Here is a 17,100-nt window from a genome sequence, read left to right on the forward strand (position 1 = left end):
ATTGTGTTCAATTTTTAATACAGCCTCTTCAGTCAGGTGTGATATAAGAACTCACAAGGGATTACAACAAAATTAACAGTGGGTTTGGATGCTTTCTGTGATGCTGGGCAGTGTGAGAAGAACTGTGAGGAAGTGAATGTTTTATGGAATAGCATCTGGCAAAGTTTCCTTTACCAGTGTTGAGACAAGAATATGTGATGTTGAAATTAATGAGGACTGAACCTGGATCCAGACATCATCTACTCCTTTCACATTCCTGTGCTTCAGTCACTGGAGCATGACTCTGCTATTTTCTTAAAAAAAAAATACAAACAAAACAACTAAAACAAAACCACACCACCCTCTTTTACAATAAAATACAAGACAATAATTATTTTCTCTTTTATGTAAAAGAATAATTGAAATACTCTTGATTACTACTCTTAATTATTTCAGATAAAGCCTAAAGACTTAGCTACCTCATTAGTGAACTTGAATGAACAGAATACATTGTTTTAATGCACAAAATTAACAGGAAAACTGGAAAAATACATTATCCCCTTTTCAGCAGCAAGGAAAACCAGATTTGAATATCCATTTCCAGCAGTGAATGGAAAAAGGCATTGATCAGTCTGACTGTCCTCCCCACTCATGGTCCAGCCCTTGTGGTGGGGGCTTGGCAGTGCCCAGAGCGGCTGTGGCTGCCCCTGGATCCCTGGAAGAGTCCAAGGCCAGGCTGGACAGGGCTTGGAGCAGCCTGGGACAGTGAAAGGTGTCACTGCCCATGGCAGGGGTGGCACTGGGTGGCATTTTAGGTCTCTTCCATCCCAAACCATTCTGAGTTCTGTGGACTATCCTTTGGAATCTCCTCCATTTTAATGTGCTATAGCTTGAGTTGTTTGCTTCAGGAGTTGTTTGTGAGACATCTCCTGCATCTCAGTTCCAGTCACGTTCCTGTTCTTTGCTCTCCTCATTTCACATGCTGCTCTCCCTTCTTTAATCTGGGCTGCTGACATGAGCAAAATTGACAGCTGCAAAAAAAGCCTCATTTAACTGACTAATCGCATGCTGGACACCAGAGGGGCAGCAGTGTCACCTGCATAGTCACACTTTTTCTGTGGTATTCTTTATGATAGATGCCATCTATTGACAGGCCAGACCTAAGAAAGTGAGGTGTCCTCTTGCTTCTGGTTTCTTGATTTATTTTTATGGAAACAGAATTCCCCTTAACAAGCTTTCTGCCTTCAAATCTGATTCTTCCTGCTGATGTGCGTTTCTTGTGGATGTTGTGGTGAAAAGCAGTACATTTTCTAAGACTTTAAAATACTGGTAGCAAAGTGCTGTCTTTCTTTTCTCTCTGTAAAGCTAATATGACTCTGCTTCTTATGGATCTCAAATGTATATTTTATGATTGCTGAATTTAGAGCTCCTTGTCTGTATTGTAATTTAGAGGTGCACAGAACTCTAGTTCTAGCACCACACCCAGAAGACCCATGAGCTAAACACCTGTTTAATGGTTTGTTTCTTTGTATTTAAAAAAACAAACACACAGAGAGAACCTGCTATCCCAGCAGATGTTTCCATCTCCAAAAGTGCTCTGTACTCCCGCATCGGCACCTCAGATGCAGAAAGCACCACGGCTCTGCTCTACCCCCAGCAGGACCTGGACTCTGCACTACGCCTGGCCAGAGCAGAGGTAACTCTTTCCACAACTTGGGAAAGGAAAAACCTGCCCCTTGTTGTTCCCTTCTTGCCTGTTTTCTCCCAAATGTGATCACTTGCTCTGCTCTTGGAACCATCGTCAGCCACACCAAAGCAATCGGTGCTACACTGCAAGTTTTACTTGTTTTACAGATGTGAAAAGCAGCTATGAAATAAAAATAAATCTTGATGGTTTTAAACCTCAGGTGTACACTGTGCATCTTGACATTGCTATATAATTATATAAAAATGGTAAGCTGCTTGAAGTAGGAATAAAATGATGTATTTTACAAAGCTGTGCATCATATTAGGGTGGCTAACAATAGCAATGAAAAAATGGATATAAGCCAGTGGGGTTTTTCCCCTTTGTTTTCTGTTTCAGATTGTGGCCAAGGAAAGGGAAGTATCTGAGTGGAAAGAGAAATATGAAGAAAGCAGAAGGGAAGTGATGGAAATGAGGTGGGTTATTAACTTGATCACTCTGTCAGAGAGCCTCATCTCAGCCTGACAGCAGAGTACCATGACCATACAATTGTTAGCTTTATTTTTTTTTTCTTTGCTTAGCTTTATTTTTAACTTGAGGCTTTGCACTGATCCTGAACTGATACTTTGTCTTTTCTCTGTATGGTGGGCACCACTGTTCAGGGTAATCATTGAAAACTTCTGTGTTGCTGATCTCATTTACACCCTCAGAATACTGAGATAAGGGAGGTTTTACTCCAGGTTAATGCCAGGGAAGGATTTCCTCTGGTTTGTGTGTGAATTCTCCCTAGGATTGCATAGTGAGGTTCCTGTTGCAGATTGGATGAGTAGCTGCAGAGCTGGCAGGGCGGTGCACAGTAAATGCACATTAAATTCACTCTCCATAAGTAGCTCTGCTTGGAAAAAGGAGAGAATGTAGGGAAGAACATGCAGGTTTGCAGTAGTACAGGCTGCCTCCAGGACACTATTGTAAGGTTGTTCAACAATAGAAATCAAACCAGTGTCAGTAGAAAAGCATTTCTTGTAAAGGAAGTATTCTGGACTATCAATGTTGGCTTTTAGGGAGATTCTGCACCCTTTTCTTTGAACTTCTACGCCCTTTTCTTTGAATTAAGATGACTTTTTAATTACTGCACACACTAAGGTTGATTTTAGTTAAGCAATAGTTCTCTTGGCTTTTGCTCTCTTTTTCCCTTTGAGAGCTGACAGAGGGACCTGGAGCTTTTCAGTTTGTTCTGGTTTTATCTGTTCTATTTCTGTGCCAACCTGCCTCTGTTACATTAAATATCTGTACACTAGAACATGGTTTGACCCTCCTTTCCAGCCCAGGTCCTACCGCTTGCAAGGATGACAACAAAATCTCTGTAGTGGATGGTGTGAGCAGTGCTGCTCAAAGAAGCACTGATGCCTCCCATTCAGTCAGTTGAAAGGTTCAGTTTTGCTTTTTTTTTTTCAGTTGGTAGGACCATGAAGACAAAACAATGAGCTTGGCTTGCTCATTGATCTGAATCTGAGAAAGCCATCAATTGCAAAAGAGAGTGTCTAAAATATTTCATGCAGTCTTTAAAGGTTATTATTTTATAACTTCAAAAACCAGAAAAAATCGTCCCCCCTTTTAACTCATAAAGAAAAGGAAACTGTCACATTATTTTAGCATCCCTCCTTTAAGTAATAATTTATACAATCGCTTCTGAGACTGAATTTTCTTTAAAATCCCTTCTGTTCTAGCACCAGCTTCTTCCCAAAATGAAGATTTTCAGTGATTTAAAGCTAAACTCTGTATCTAGTGATGACCTACATAAGCAATCACTTATATCCAGGAAAACTGTGCTTAGGGAGGGAGAGTAGAAGGGAGCTGCAGTGCAGAGCTCCACAAACGCTTGCATGGATGCCAGGAATTGCACATGGCAGATTGGAATAGCAGCAGCACGGGGCTCTGAGCCAAAGCATCTTAAGAGAAGCATCTGCAAAAGGCAAGGGCAGCCTCTTTATTTCTTTTTTGCCACCTCCCAGTGCCCAGCTGAGTTCTCTCACCTCCCTTGTGCTCTGCTGGGATGGGGAACAAAGCCCTGGCATAGCCCTGAAATGCTTAATGAGGAGAAACAGCACAGAGTGGCTGTGAGCAGTCAAACCCAGGGAGCCAAACAAGGAGGGAACAAAATGAGGGATTGTGAGGAATGTCTCAGTGTGCAGCTCACACTCAAGCGTGGTGCTTGGTCTGTTGTGTGTCAGGGTGCACGTGTCTGCTGGCTGCCAGTGGGTACTGCCAGCCTTTTCCCTCAAGAAAAGAGAGCCAGGGGTGGCACAGAGCAGCTGGCACACTGTAGTTCTGCACCTTCATCTTCCACACAGTAATTTGCTTGTGTGTGTCTCCACCCTCCAGAAAGTCTGATTTGAAAAAAAAAGAAACCACAATAACCAAGCCAGATTTCCCACAGGCACGTGCCTGGAACGTGTGGATGAAAGGAAAAAATCTGGCTAATATTGTCACAAAATGATAAATACACATATGTGCACCAAGGAAGATTTCTCTTGGAAGTTTAAATGTTCAAGCAGTCCATGTGTGGTAGAGATGCAGCAATGATATATGACATAATGATAAGCAGGGAGTGAAGGGATTATTTAGAGCTGCAAGCACAAAAGCATCACTTCCCAGAGAAGAAGAAGCAATGCTCCTGTACCCATGTCCTGCATAGTGTAGCTGGAATATCTTGAATTCATCTAAATTACCAGGAAAAGATCAGTTGGAGGAAATTCCACTCCAGAGAACAGAAGCCAGAACGAGAAGTTTAATAATGCAGTAGCTATCAAAGAGCTGAACCACAGTGGGCTGTACCATAATCCAAGAGTCTAACCAGAGGCAGGCAAAAAATACTTAATTATGGTTATTTGGAGATCTGATAGATTATGACTCTTAAGGGGAGTCAAGCAGATGACCTCTGAGACCCTTTGTGGCCTTAGATTTTGGTGGTTTTATGCCTTACAAATGTGCAGTCAGTGAATAGACTGAGTGTCTCAAATAGCAACATTTAAGCCTAAGTAATGTGTCAGCCTGGGGTTAGGATGTGCCCTCCCAAAGAGGGATGATGTGGCAGCATCCTTTGGCTCCCCAGCTGTAATGACCATTATTTAGGGTACTGGACTGAAGGAGGTCTTCAGCATGAATCTGGAGCAAATCCTTCCCTGGGAAGTGCTGCAGTGTTGTAATGTTGTGTTCCTTACCCTGAGTTCCCTGAGTCCTTGGATGATCAAACTTCCCAAAGGTGCCTTGTGTCACAAGGACATGACAAAGCTTTAAAATCCTCATTGCTTACAGCAGGCTTTTGAGGTAATCTGCTTTGGACATGAAACCAAACCCTTCCTTTTAGGGCAAAATCTTGCTCTTATCTTTGCTCTCCAAAGTGGCATTTATGGTTGAAAGGAAAAATCCCAGTGCTGGTGTTAGAGCCCCTGCTCTCTGAGTGCTCTGCAGGACCAGGGCAGGGGAGATGCTGCTGACCTTAGGGCCAGGTGACCTTCTCAGGGCTCTGGGCTCTGTGATTCAGATTTGAAGCAATTCTGGAGTTAATTGTAGTAGTTTTTTGGGAGCTCTGCAAGTTTCTCCTTTCCTTACCGACTTTTATTCCCACATCCTTTTTGTAACCTCACCAACTGCAGCAGAGCTCTGAAAATGGAGCAAGTGAAAGTGAGTTTCAGAAGAGGTGTATTTCAACTCCAGTGAGCTGTTTGGAATATCCACTTCTGATGAAGTGTGGGGTAATTTTGTTTTTTGTAGACAGTCCTGTGTGGCTCATGAATCAAAGCACAGATCAAGCTAGTCTCATTTCATTAGCTTTATTTGGCTCTGGGAAGGGATGGATCATCTTTCTAAATCACATTTAATCTGCTTATTTTGGCTAACCTCTTTTCAAGAAGGAAATTCAAAGCCTACCGTGAGTATATGAAATAAAACAGTCTTAAAAGTAGAATTTTTCCACCTCTGCTTCAAAAACAGATTTGGGAAATGGGACATGATGGATTTTGTGCTACATAGTTGAATATTTTGATCTTGTTCTTTTAAGTGGTAGTGAATCATTTAATCATGAGTAGATTCATTTAGAAGATGAGATACATTTTGGGTGATAGCCAACACTACTCCTGTTAGATTTACTTGCTACCAATTATAAGTTTACTTGAAGTTTATATTAAAAACAAACCAACACAGATTTGGAGAAGAGGAGAGAAAGAAAGATCAGGCACTTTGTAATTCTTGAGTTAGGCCAGTGTGATTATGTAATCATGATGAGTGATGTTTCAAAAAACAGAATCTGTTTCAAAGCAATCTCTTCTTCCTCCCCTCACCTTCATTGATTCCCATGGACAGTTAAAAATCAGGTGCAGTGTTACAATTGTCAGTCTCATTTGTTATTTGGGCAATAAAGAACATATAAAATTGTGATGGGGTTCTGTATCTCTTAAAAGCACCACAGTTCAGTTTCTGATAGTGTTATTTGCTAAGTAAGCATGAGCAATGATGTTGTTTGCCAAAAGTTTTTCTTTTTTTGTTTTCCCCTCTTACAGAAAAATAGTTTCGGAATATGAGAAGACGATTGCTCAGATGATAGGTAGGTGTTCCTGCTGTGAAAGATGCTCCCTGGTTGAAGTCTGTGGGCTTCATTTTGATGCTGGCTGCATCTGCTGATGCTGCAGGGAATTGTGAATGCATCTGAGGACACCAGAAAAGGAAAAGTCAGGGCCTCATCTCACAGCCAGCAGCCCCCGGGCAGTTCAGGTAACACAGAAAGCTCAGGGCTTTCCCTTCTGCAGCAGAGCCATAAGAAACGGGTTCAAATTCATGGGTTTCTCCAGGAGAGACTTTCAGTGACCTAAAAACCCCTTAGGCATCAGCTCACAGCTGTTTAAAGGCAGATACCAAAGTTAGCTCTTCACAACAACAGGGATTATCTGTGCTAAGTGCATCGATCAGACCAAAACCGAGATTAACTCCAATCCCAGCTGGGACCTTACAAGTGCCCAATCCGCCCCCCCAGTTACTTACTGACACAGGGGTCTCCTTTCAAGTCTAAATTGTGACAAGTTTTGCCTCTCAGTAATTAGAAAACACCTTTGCCAACAGCATGTCCCACAGATAAAATCCTCTACCCTCACTAGCACTTCAAACCCAAAGGTTGCAGCGTTCATGTGGTTCCTCAGCACGTGAGGTCTGGCCCCTGGGATGTGATTTTAAAGCCTCCTCTAAGATTTCTAAAGCTCTTTTTATTAGTCTGGCTATAGGAAGCACCAGTGGCTTGTGCTCCCTTGTACTGCTTCAGCTCCAGCCTTCCTGTTTCCCAGAAAGGCAAATGGCTGAGTGGAATTTTGGGATCTCCAAGGCCAGAGTTGCTCAGAAGAGCACCAGTGTCTGATGCTTTTGCTGCCTTCCTGGATTTCTTGGCCATTGGGAGGCATCCCAGCCTTCTTTCCAAGTGAGGATAAAATGGACTTACAAATAAATTTTATGAGAATGACAACTATAATATATAAAGTAATGAAATATATATAATAATGAATAAAAACCACTAATAATAGGCCAGGCTTCATTCTCTCTGGTGTTAATGCTTCCATTGCCTTTTGTATGTACAACTGAGCCAGTGTGCTCTCTTCTGACATGGTGTGTATCATTGTCATCATGCAAGTGTTCAAGCAGGAGTGACCAGAGTATGCAAAGAACTTACTCATTTTGGTTTACAGTAGGCATGCCCTGGTGTGGCTTCCACCCTGAACTTGGCCAGTGCTACAGACACACAGAAGACCTGTCCTTTCTTCCCCAAGCTATGCATTCAGTAAACAACAGATAAATTTGCATTTTATTTTTGAGAAACAGATTTTTTTAAAAATCAGATTTTGAGACTGCAGTGCAACAGTAAGATACAGAATAGGAATCCTGAGGCAGAGGCACAGCCTTGGTGTACATAGTGCATTCCACCATTGCCACTTCCTCTTGTTGCAAAGAAGTGAAGGTCCAGCAAGTATTAGGCCACTGACTATAATAAAAAAGCTCTTTAAACTTCACATTCAGAGTATCAGAGCCTCTCAGATGCTCTGTGGTGAGTATTTAAGGGCTATGGCTATAAGTAATTTAATTTGCAGTCCGTTTGCAAAGGAACTGAACCAACAACAGCTACACAGAAGACATCTTTTCTGTGTTAATTAGAGCAGTATGCAAATCCTACAGCATGGTAAAACGTTAAATGTGAGGCTTCTCCCTGCATTTAATGTAAATTTTTGATCTAATTGTCCCACTTTGTCATGCCATTTCTTGTAAATTGCTGTCCCTTCTGATAAAGGAATTCGCTCATCCGAATATCACATGTGGAGGAAAGTGTGTGTTTGTTATTTGCATGTACTCAGTGACCTGTTAGTGATGCCTCAGTGCTAAAGCAGAATATGCATCTTAACAAAAGAAATGCCTGTGCTGTTTCTGGTCATCATTTAACCCTTCTGAACTATTTATGCAGCCCTGTTAGAAGGGCTCTGCACATAAACCAATTTCACCAATCCCTGTGATGAATATTCAGTGAGGTTGATAGGTCCTGCTGAGCTTTTTGTAGGCTGGTGTGTGCATAATGAATACTGAAAATATCCCATATTAACAATATATGACTGCCTGTGTTTGCTTCTAAAGGCACTGAAAAATGTGCACTGCAAACTGCAATTGCTTTTGATTCCAAGGGCTGTGGAAGGTTCAGTATTTGCTGTCACACATATATGGAACCCAAAATTACCCAGCTTAGCTGCTGTGATTACTTCATGCCACACTGTGCAAGCTGCCAGTGTGGAGATCCCTGTTTAGTGTCACTTGGTGTATTTCTTTATTCGTGCTTTGATCTTTTTTCCCTCTTTTTCCTTACACTTGCCTCAGCCCCTAACACATTTTAGTTTACACTGAGGAGTGGGGGAGAGGAAAGACCAGGCTTTCCAGGCTGTGCTGCTGCTTTGTGCTTGGTGCCCATGTTTGCTCTGGCAGCCAGGGAGCAGAGCCTGGGTGACCCCAGTGTTCCCTGCACCCTCCACACACCTGGCTCACAGCCAAAATCCCCATCCAGCCCAATTCCTTTTCAATGACAACTTTCTAATGTTGGTTTGTTGGGGTTTTTTTCCCTGTTAAAAATGTATCCTTATTTTTACATTGAAATACACGATGAGATTGATGAGATTTTACATTATGAGATTTTTTTTTTATTACTTTACATTTGAATACATGATGAGATTCTCCTTGTGAAAAACAAACAGTTGTTATGCTTTGTGCATTACAGGTTGTTGCATTACTTATTTGCTGCTTTCCTAACAATTCCCGATTTTTCTATTTTGCTTCCGTTTTCGTTGCTTCTTGCTATTTGCTTGCAAAAACAAAACAGGCAAGCCTGGTAAGTAAAGCTTTTCACCAACTTTCACACCAGCATTTTGCATCTTTAGTTTCTTTTGCTTTTGTTCTCTGTTTGCTGCATTCCCATTAAGTCGTGTGAGTAGTAGTGAGCTGAGCCTGAAAGCGGATCTGCCGTGGTGCTGCTCTGATTCTGTCAATTTGGATAGTGTTAGTCCTGAGCATACTGCTGTGATTGTTGGTGAGCCCTGGGCAGGGTGTGTTGCAGATGTGGAAGTCATTTAATTCAAATATTTTGATCACATAACCTCGTAAACATATTTAGAATTAAGAATGTGTGGCCGCTTATCTAAGATTTGACTTAGCACATTTTCTTGAAACTAAATCATAGTCTTAGAAAATAGAAGGTCCTTTCCAACCCAAACAGTTCTGTGATTTTATGAAAATACCACATAAAACTCTAGCCCAAGCCAAGTTTCTGCCCTTTGTTGTATTTAAGCATTTTGGTTTGGGAGCATCACTTGGGCCTTGGTGCAGCCTGGTCTAGTGGTAGATGTCCCTGCCCATGGCAGAGGGATGGAACTAAATGAACTTTAGGGTACCTTCCAACCCAAACCATTCTGGGATTCTGTAACATTTGCCCCAGTTTCCCATGAGTGAGTTTAAATGGTGCTGGGGGTTGAGTGTTGGTGGAGCTGATTCAGCTGAGAGAGGAGAGCCCACAATGTGCTGGGAGGAAGAGGAGGAGCTCAGTAGTTGTGAGGGAGTGTGACATGAATTATTAACTTCCTGATCACCCTGGAAACAAGTAAAGAAATGGTTAAGATACCTCAGACAACAGTCTCACAAAAAGTAGGGATGTGATATTAAAAACATTATAATATTTTGGATGAGGATGCAAATGGATCTCTTGCCCGTGGAGTTGCAGTGACAGAAGTGTTGCCAGAGAACAGGATCCTGCCAGGAAAGGGTTTGGAATTATCTAGGCAGGGTGTAATCTCCAGCATGATTAAACAAATTTAGTGCTGGAACACAAGGAGGCAGCCTCTGAGCTTTAGAAAAATAAACAAAAGACAACAAATATTTTTTTTGTTTTAACTGAGAACACATTAATTTTGACATTACACAGGAATACAGGGTGTCTCTGAGAAAGCAAAACAGAAAAGAATGTTTAATTTTAATAAAATGTTAAATATATCCACGTGATGTTGTATTACAGGGCTCTGGGCTTCTCTGCCATGTCCAAGGTGTTTGTTCACCAGTAAAATAAAGGTGTTACAAGCAGGTCCTGAGAACTTCTCTGGTTCTTTTCATCTTTGTCACACAGAGCAAAATAAGCTCAGGTCAGGCTCTGACCCAGCCAGGTGCTGTCAGGGGTGAGCAGAGGAGCCCAGGAGCTGATGCACAGCATGGCATCATCTCTGCTCTAGCCTTGGTCAGGCCTGCAAAAATGTGCCTTTTTTGGATGGAATATGCAAAAGGAAGAGATGAATCTCAGTTTGGGAATTGACAGTATCAGCTTTGGCATTTTGGAGCTGACCAGCACTATAAATAATTCAGATGAAATCTTCTATTCAGATAAAAACCCCAAACTTGTTTTTTTCTTTATGTTGCCAAATATGAAGGCCCAAATGTAAAGTTTACATTGTGAAATGCCCCATGCTTCTTCCACTGGGGAACTTTTTACCTCATTTTAGTTTCTATCATAAACCAAGGAAAACGGTAATATAAAACTGTTGTGTTTTGTGGGTGGGTTTTCCTTTCAGTATCATGCAAAGTACCCCTTAAAACATGGGCACAAGAAGTTTAGGATTGAAGGAAACAATGCAGCATTGGAAGACAATGCCAGACCTTTTCTTCCAGTGTTATGTGGCTATTCCAACTTATTATGAGGTCAATTTCCTTGAAAATTCCTCCTCCATATGGATTTGTATTCCTGTGATGTTCTTCCCACCCCTGGCTCAAATTTAACTATACACAGGAGGAGCTTGGCAGATGTTTTTTGCAGTTTTTTTTACACTTAGGAAGTCTGTCTGATGTTAGATTTCCTTTCTGCCACTTGCTCCAGCAATCCTGAGAGCTGGTAAAACACTGCTTTTCCAAGGGAAGAATTGCATTCCACTGAACAAAGTGCCTTGTTTGTGTAGGATTAGAACGTTCCAGGAGATGACAGGCATTTATCAACAATGGCAAATAACTTGTGGCCAGTGCTAGGAATGTGCATAAATGTCTTTTCCTTCAGCTGGTGCATCTTCAGGGGAAATCCAACACCTGCCTTTTCATGGGAACAGCCAAGTTCAGAGTGAAGAAATCATCAGTACAGAGATACATTCACATTTTCCCCCAACATCAAAATATTTAAATATCATTGTATTTAGCCTGTTTTCCTAAACAGGCCTGTGTCTTTATATAAATCTGACCTTTCTGGATCCTGTAAACTTACTAATACACAAATAGGGCAGAGTATAGCAGAACCTGTAGATGATCATGAACTCAGTGGACTTACTCCTGTTACCCTTCTGAAAACCTCTCTTGTCTTTACTCCTCTCTTCTTTCAGAGGATGAACAGAGAGAGAAATCTGTCTCCCACCACACTGTTCAGCAGCTCATAGTGGAGAAGGAGCAAGCTCTGGCCGATCTGAACTCAGTGGAGAAATCCCTGGCAGATCTTTTCAGGAGATACGAGAAGATGAAAGAAGTCCTGGAGGGGTTTCGGAAGGTCAGTCACCTTAACATCTCCTTTAAAGAGCAGAGCTGAGCAGATTCTGTGGACCAGAATGTGCTGTGCTGCTGGACAGAAGGCAGGACTTGTGTTTCCAGCTAATTCTGATGTTCTGCATGCCAAACCATAGTCCTCAGGTGAAGGATTGCAGCCAGGTATCAAATGCAAACAGAAAAATTGTAAAGCTCTTTGCATTGTGTAATATTCTCTTTCAGGGGGTGCCAGTGTTGGACTGCAGCCATTCAAACAGCTGTGTGTGACTCCTACAAACAGGTGCCTGTCCTGCATTTTAACCTCTTGGTTTAAATTTGATGTCATCTTCTCTTTTAAGAATGAAGAAGTGTTGAAGAAATGTGCACAGGAATATTTGTCACGAGTGAAGAAGGAGGAGCAGAGGTACCAGGCACTCAAAATTCATGCTGAGGAAAAACTGGACAGGTAATTGAGTAATGGATTCACAGAATGGTTTGGAAGGGATTTTAAAACCATCTTGTTCCACTTTGGCCATGGGCAGGGACTCCTTCCACTGGACCAGCTTGCTCCAAGCCCTGTCCAGCCTAGCCTTGGACACTTCCAGGGCTGGTGCATGGACTGTACACATTTTTTCAGGAGTTCATGCTGCAGAAGGATTCCCATGGCTGGACCTCACATCCCAAACTGATCCTGCAGTATGCAAAGCTCAGGCTGCTCTGCGATAGAGGTGCAAAGAAATGCAATAATGAGAATTTCTCCAATGTGCTGGTGTTTCTTCCAGCTCCTGGCCGTACAGAACACCTTAAATTTCTATATTTAGCTAATGTCTTTATATTTGTTAATGTATGATCATGGGAGGATCAAGAAAGAAGCCATTAGCCAGTTTCTTTTTTCTAGATCTCCAGGTAATTAAGCCTTTTTAGGGATCATGTTCAGGACTCATTAGTACAGTGCCCTGAACTGGAGATCAGGTTTGGAAGCTGCCATAAAACACTTCTACCTGAGTCATATTTGTAACCCCAGCAGAGATATCCGAGAGGAGCACAAAAGGAGCAACACAGACAGTAAGGAAAGACTCTGCAGCCCCTGCTGAGCAAGAGAGGGAGTTGTGAAAAGTTTTTAGGGACAAGTCTCACAACATACCCAATATGTGCAGAAGGCAGCCCTGCCCTCTCTTCCCATTTGTTAAGGTGCTCTCCATCCTTGGGCATCCTCTGCCCTTTCCTGTAGAGACCCTGGTATGACCAAACCCTGTGTTTTTTGCAGAGCCAATGCTGAAATTGCACAAGTGAGAGGCAAGGCCCAGCAGGAGCAGGCAGCGTACCAGGCCAGCCTTCGCAAGGAGCAGCTCAAAGTGGATGCCTTGGAGAGAACACTGGAACAAAAGGTAAATAACCCAGGAGCCAAGCTCTGCCTGAGGATTGTCCTGCAGCTCACTGGCCTTGGGGACAGCAGCACTCCCCAAATTTTGAGGCAAAACCCCTGTGTGCACCAGCTGGACCCAGGTTTGATCTGAGCCTAGGTGTTTGTGGCTGGCTCAGCCTTGGGCGGAGCTCAGGGTGCACCTCTGCAGCCCAGGCCTTGGTTTGCTTCAGTTCTCAGGTTTTTCTCTCAGGTTCTGTTTCCCTTTTTAGTGCTAGCTGTAATTCCAGTGCTAATTCCAAAGTGTCTGCAGGAAATGCCTATTTATATCTCTAGCTCAGCCAAGGGAGCTTGCTTTGGCATAGAACAGCTCGTCCTTGCTTGCAGCTCTGCAAGGCAGGGTGAAAATAATGAAAAAAAAACAGAAAAGTGCAGCCTAGAAACAGATTTCCACTCTGTATTATTGTGGAGTGCTGGGAATGACTGCTGTGAAGCTGTCTGCTTTGGTGCTAAATTTGATTTATTAAAACTGGAGGAGCTGTATTTGGAAAAAAGGAAGCATTTGTTTGAATGCATGTAGCTATACTATGAATATGAACACTTAGTTGTACTATATCTGCACATATATATGTATGTATAGATCTCCTCTTCTCAGCATTGGAGAAACATTTATTTTCCCACACCTTTCCCACTGGTTAGATAACATTAAAATTAGAAAAAACACTCATCTTAATGCAGCAATCCTTTTCATAATACTTCATATTTTATTTTCCAGAATAAAGAGATAGAAGAATTAACAAAGATTTGTGATGAACTGATTGCCAAAATGGGGAAAAGCTAACTTTTAACCAAATTTCTGGACTTCGATACTGAGTGCAATATGACCATTGGCACACTGATGTCCATACATTTATGTGGACAGGTTATATTTTCACTTTTTCGTATGCACTACTGTATTTTCTTTCTAAATAAAGTTGATTTAATTGTATGCAGTACTAAGATGACTATCAGAATTTCTTGCTATTGTTTGCATTTTCATAGTATAATTCATAGCAAGTTGATCTCAAAGTTCCTGTATCAGGGAGATTGTCAAGTTCTCTAAGAAAATACAAATTGCTGATCCTAGCCTTCCCTTTGTACATGAGTTCCCATGTTGGATGTCTTTTGGATTTAATATAAACATGTATTACTTGCATGGGGACTCTTGCCTTAAGGAATGTAAACTTTATCTGCATTTGCTGATTTGTAAAATAAAATCTAAAAAAAAAAAAAAAAAAAGGAAAATGCATGTCACAAATGAAATTCTCTATTGTAAATAAATTTTTTTGTTGAAAGTTGAAGATAAGTACGGCTCTCTTTTGTGTCCTTCACTTGCTTATTTCAGCACCAGATGCTCTTGGGAATTAATTCCTCCACAGAAAGCACTTCATGGGTCACTGCTTGGAACACTTTGTGGGTCACAAGAGTCTGCTGCTTATGTGCACATATCTAGGTCTATATCTTAATGTCTCTCTAAATATATATATATGTGTGTCTATGTGTTGGATTTGGACCACTCAAGTCTCAAGCATAGGCTTAATCCTCCAAAATATTTAATGCTCTGACCCTGATCCAGCAAATCCCATGGGCAAATGTAATGAGGCTGTTGGAGGAGTCTGAGGCTGTGCCATGTGGTGACAGGATGGTTTTTAAGCATGTCTGGCACTGAAAGGTGAATAATTTTCTGCTCCTGGAAGAATTTGCCTGCAGGGCTGGTGGAGCTGAGGCTGGTGTGATCAGAGGTGCAGCCAGAATAAGCTCCATAAGTAGCACTCTTGAACACCTCTTTATCCTGTAAGTTATCCTCTGCACAGGATTAGGGATGGAGGAGAAGCATTAAGGCTCTAATAGCAAACAAACTGCTTTCTTTGCCTAATGGTGCATCTCTTGGATCTCCATGATGTGGACAGTCTTCAGCCTGGTTCTTGTCAGCTCCCTTTTTGTCCTCAAAAGTAAGTCAACTCCTTTTTCTTTCCTTTTTTTACTTCATTTGCATTCCCTTCCTCAGGCATGGCTGAGCCTCTTGGCTGTTCTGGGCTCCTCTCCTGGGTTGGGTTGGTTTCAGGTGATTCTGTGTGTGTGGTTGGCAGCACAGAACTGCCCCTCTGTAAAGATCAATGTGTGTGTGTGCTAACAGATTCAAATGTCCCCACTGATAGCAAGGTGGGATTTCTGCTCTGCAAGCTTCAAGTGTGGTATTTGAAATATCTTTCAAATTCATGCTTGCCTTCCTTTGAAAATACCATGAAGTTTGTGGAAAGGAAAAGAAAGAGAATTGAGGTATGGTTGTGGTGTTTCAACAAGAGCAAAACTCAAGATACACTGCTGTGCTTCCCAGCTGAATTGGTACTTTAGGAGAAGAGGGAAATTGGATCATTGTAAAATTTTATGTATGTACAATGTGCTTTTTTATGGTACTGTGGACCAAAGATCATGATGGAGGGGGAAAAAAACATTTGGGCTCTTCTCTGAAAATGTTACAAGATGATATGGATGCAGTTACAGAACATCTTGTATTATTTTAAGTGCAGATTATACAGAACTAAATAATCTCTGGTTGATTTTTTTACTATTTCTTTATCAATATTTGACCCATTTCTAAAAAATAAACATTGATAAGATTTACAGACTCTGGATTTTCCAAAGCTTTTTTTGCATTTTTTTTTTATGTGTGCTTGAAACCATACTAGAAAGATTGATATTTTTAAATACTTCTTGTAAATTCTAAGTGGTCTCTTCTCCCTCCACCCAGGTGAAGCTCTGCAGTGTTACACCTGTGTAGGTTCTAGTGATGATGACTGCAACAGACAAGGAAGTCAGCAGTGCCCAGGCCATGCAGATGCCTGTGCAGTCATTAGAGGACAAGCAAGTAAGTGTCAAAAATGTGCAGACTTGTTGCATTTGTCACAAAAGAAAGAAATAATCAGTGTTGGAAAGAGAAGAGTGCGTTTTAAGTTAAGGAAAAAACCAAAAGTAAATGTCCCCTCTCAAAATAAACCCCATTAATGAATCTCAGTGCTAGTTTTGTTGACACAAATTCCCACTGGGAATGATTTGTCGGTGTGCCACAATGAGTTGCACCCACTCTGTGGGAAAGCTGGAAAGCAGCATTTTAAGTATTGCCCACTTTTTGCTTAAGTGACTTAGCTGGAAATTAGGGTGGAAGAGAAGCTAATGAGCCCCTGCACTTGGGCACATCCAAAGATACTTAAGCTGCACCAGTTGCCTCTAAGATTAAAAACTGGAGTTATTTAAGTGGGAGCTGTTGGTGCGCTGCCTTGTTGTGGTTGTATTCACTTTCTTGTGAGGTGCTGGGTGGTCAGGCTGGTGCTGGGGGTGCAGGAGGGAGCAGGAGGCCGTTTGCAGCCCCTCTGGGCTCACTGTGCCTCTGTTCCAGGTGGCATCATGAAGTCCTGCTCGTTCAGGTCCTTCTGCGAGCGGGCGAGGCGCGACGGATCGAGGGCGCCCGGGGTGAGCGTCCACTGCTGCTACTCCAACAACTGCAACGCCAGGAGCCTGGCTCCCAGGGTCACCAGCTCCTGCAGCTTCTCCCTCCTCATCCTCACTCTGCTCTGGCACCCCTTGTTGAAGCTCACATGAGGGGGGATAAAGAAAAAAGAGAGTATCCTGAAGCAACAGCTCTGCCTTCTTAGCAAAGGATGATATTTCCTAATCACGTTGCTTCATGTACCATTTATCTCACTAGGCAAAAAGCTGTAGGAAGACCTGACGGATGTTTAGATAAAAATTGTTTCATCTGCTAAATAGGTCTTGATCTGTGTGTAAGAAATGCTGCCCTGTTGCTTATCCTGAGGGGTTGATTGTGGGAATACATCACATTTTCCTGCAATTTGCATAAGGAGAAATCTTTGCTGCAGGTAACCTGGTAGTAAGGTAAAGGGCAAAGGGCTGCCAAATGCTTTTTGCTGTTGGCAGATATTCAAAAGCAAGCTAAAATTTTCAAGCACAAAGTGACTGA

The 17,100-nt window shown here is 42.0% G+C and overlaps 2 protein-coding genes across 14 annotated transcripts in view; both read left to right on the forward strand.

Annotated features, from left to right (window-relative positions):
* Positions 1–14,086, forward strand: part of TACC2 (transforming acidic coiled-coil containing protein 2) — a 128,899-nt gene extending 114,813 nt beyond the window's left edge. For all 13 annotated transcript variants that reach the window (XM_084210589.1, XM_084210590.1, XM_084210592.1 and 10 more), the window contains 7 exons: positions 1,532–1,675; positions 2,063–2,139; positions 6,223–6,266; positions 11,584–11,744; positions 12,079–12,185; positions 12,987–13,107; positions 13,858–14,086. In XM_084210589.1, the coding sequence (XP_084066715.1) occupies positions 1,532–1,675; positions 2,063–2,139; positions 6,223–6,266; positions 11,584–11,744; positions 12,079–12,185; positions 12,987–13,107; positions 13,858–13,923 (720 nt within the window). In that variant the 3' untranslated portion in view covers positions 13,924–14,086. The remainder of the gene's footprint in view (positions 1–1,531; positions 1,676–2,062; positions 2,140–6,222; positions 6,267–11,583; positions 11,745–12,078; positions 12,186–12,986; positions 13,108–13,857) is intronic.
* A 932-nt stretch (positions 14,087–15,018) lies between these two features.
* LYPD5 (LY6/PLAUR domain containing 5) lies at positions 15,019–16,721 on the forward strand (the record flags this gene model as incomplete). Its single annotated transcript, XM_084209976.1, has 3 exons — positions 15,019–15,073; positions 15,874–15,990; positions 16,519–16,721. The coding sequence occupies 3 exons, from the start codon at positions 15,019–15,021 to the stop codon at positions 16,719–16,721; spliced, it is 375 nt and encodes a 124-aa protein (XP_084066102.1).
* Between the last annotated feature and the right edge of the window lie 379 nt (positions 16,722–17,100).

The sequence above is a fragment of the Fringilla coelebs genome, assembly GCF_963513975.1.
Source record: "Fringilla coelebs genome assembly, chromosome: 8".
Classification (NCBI taxonomy): Eukaryota; Metazoa; Chordata; class Aves; order Passeriformes; family Fringillidae; genus Fringilla; species Fringilla coelebs.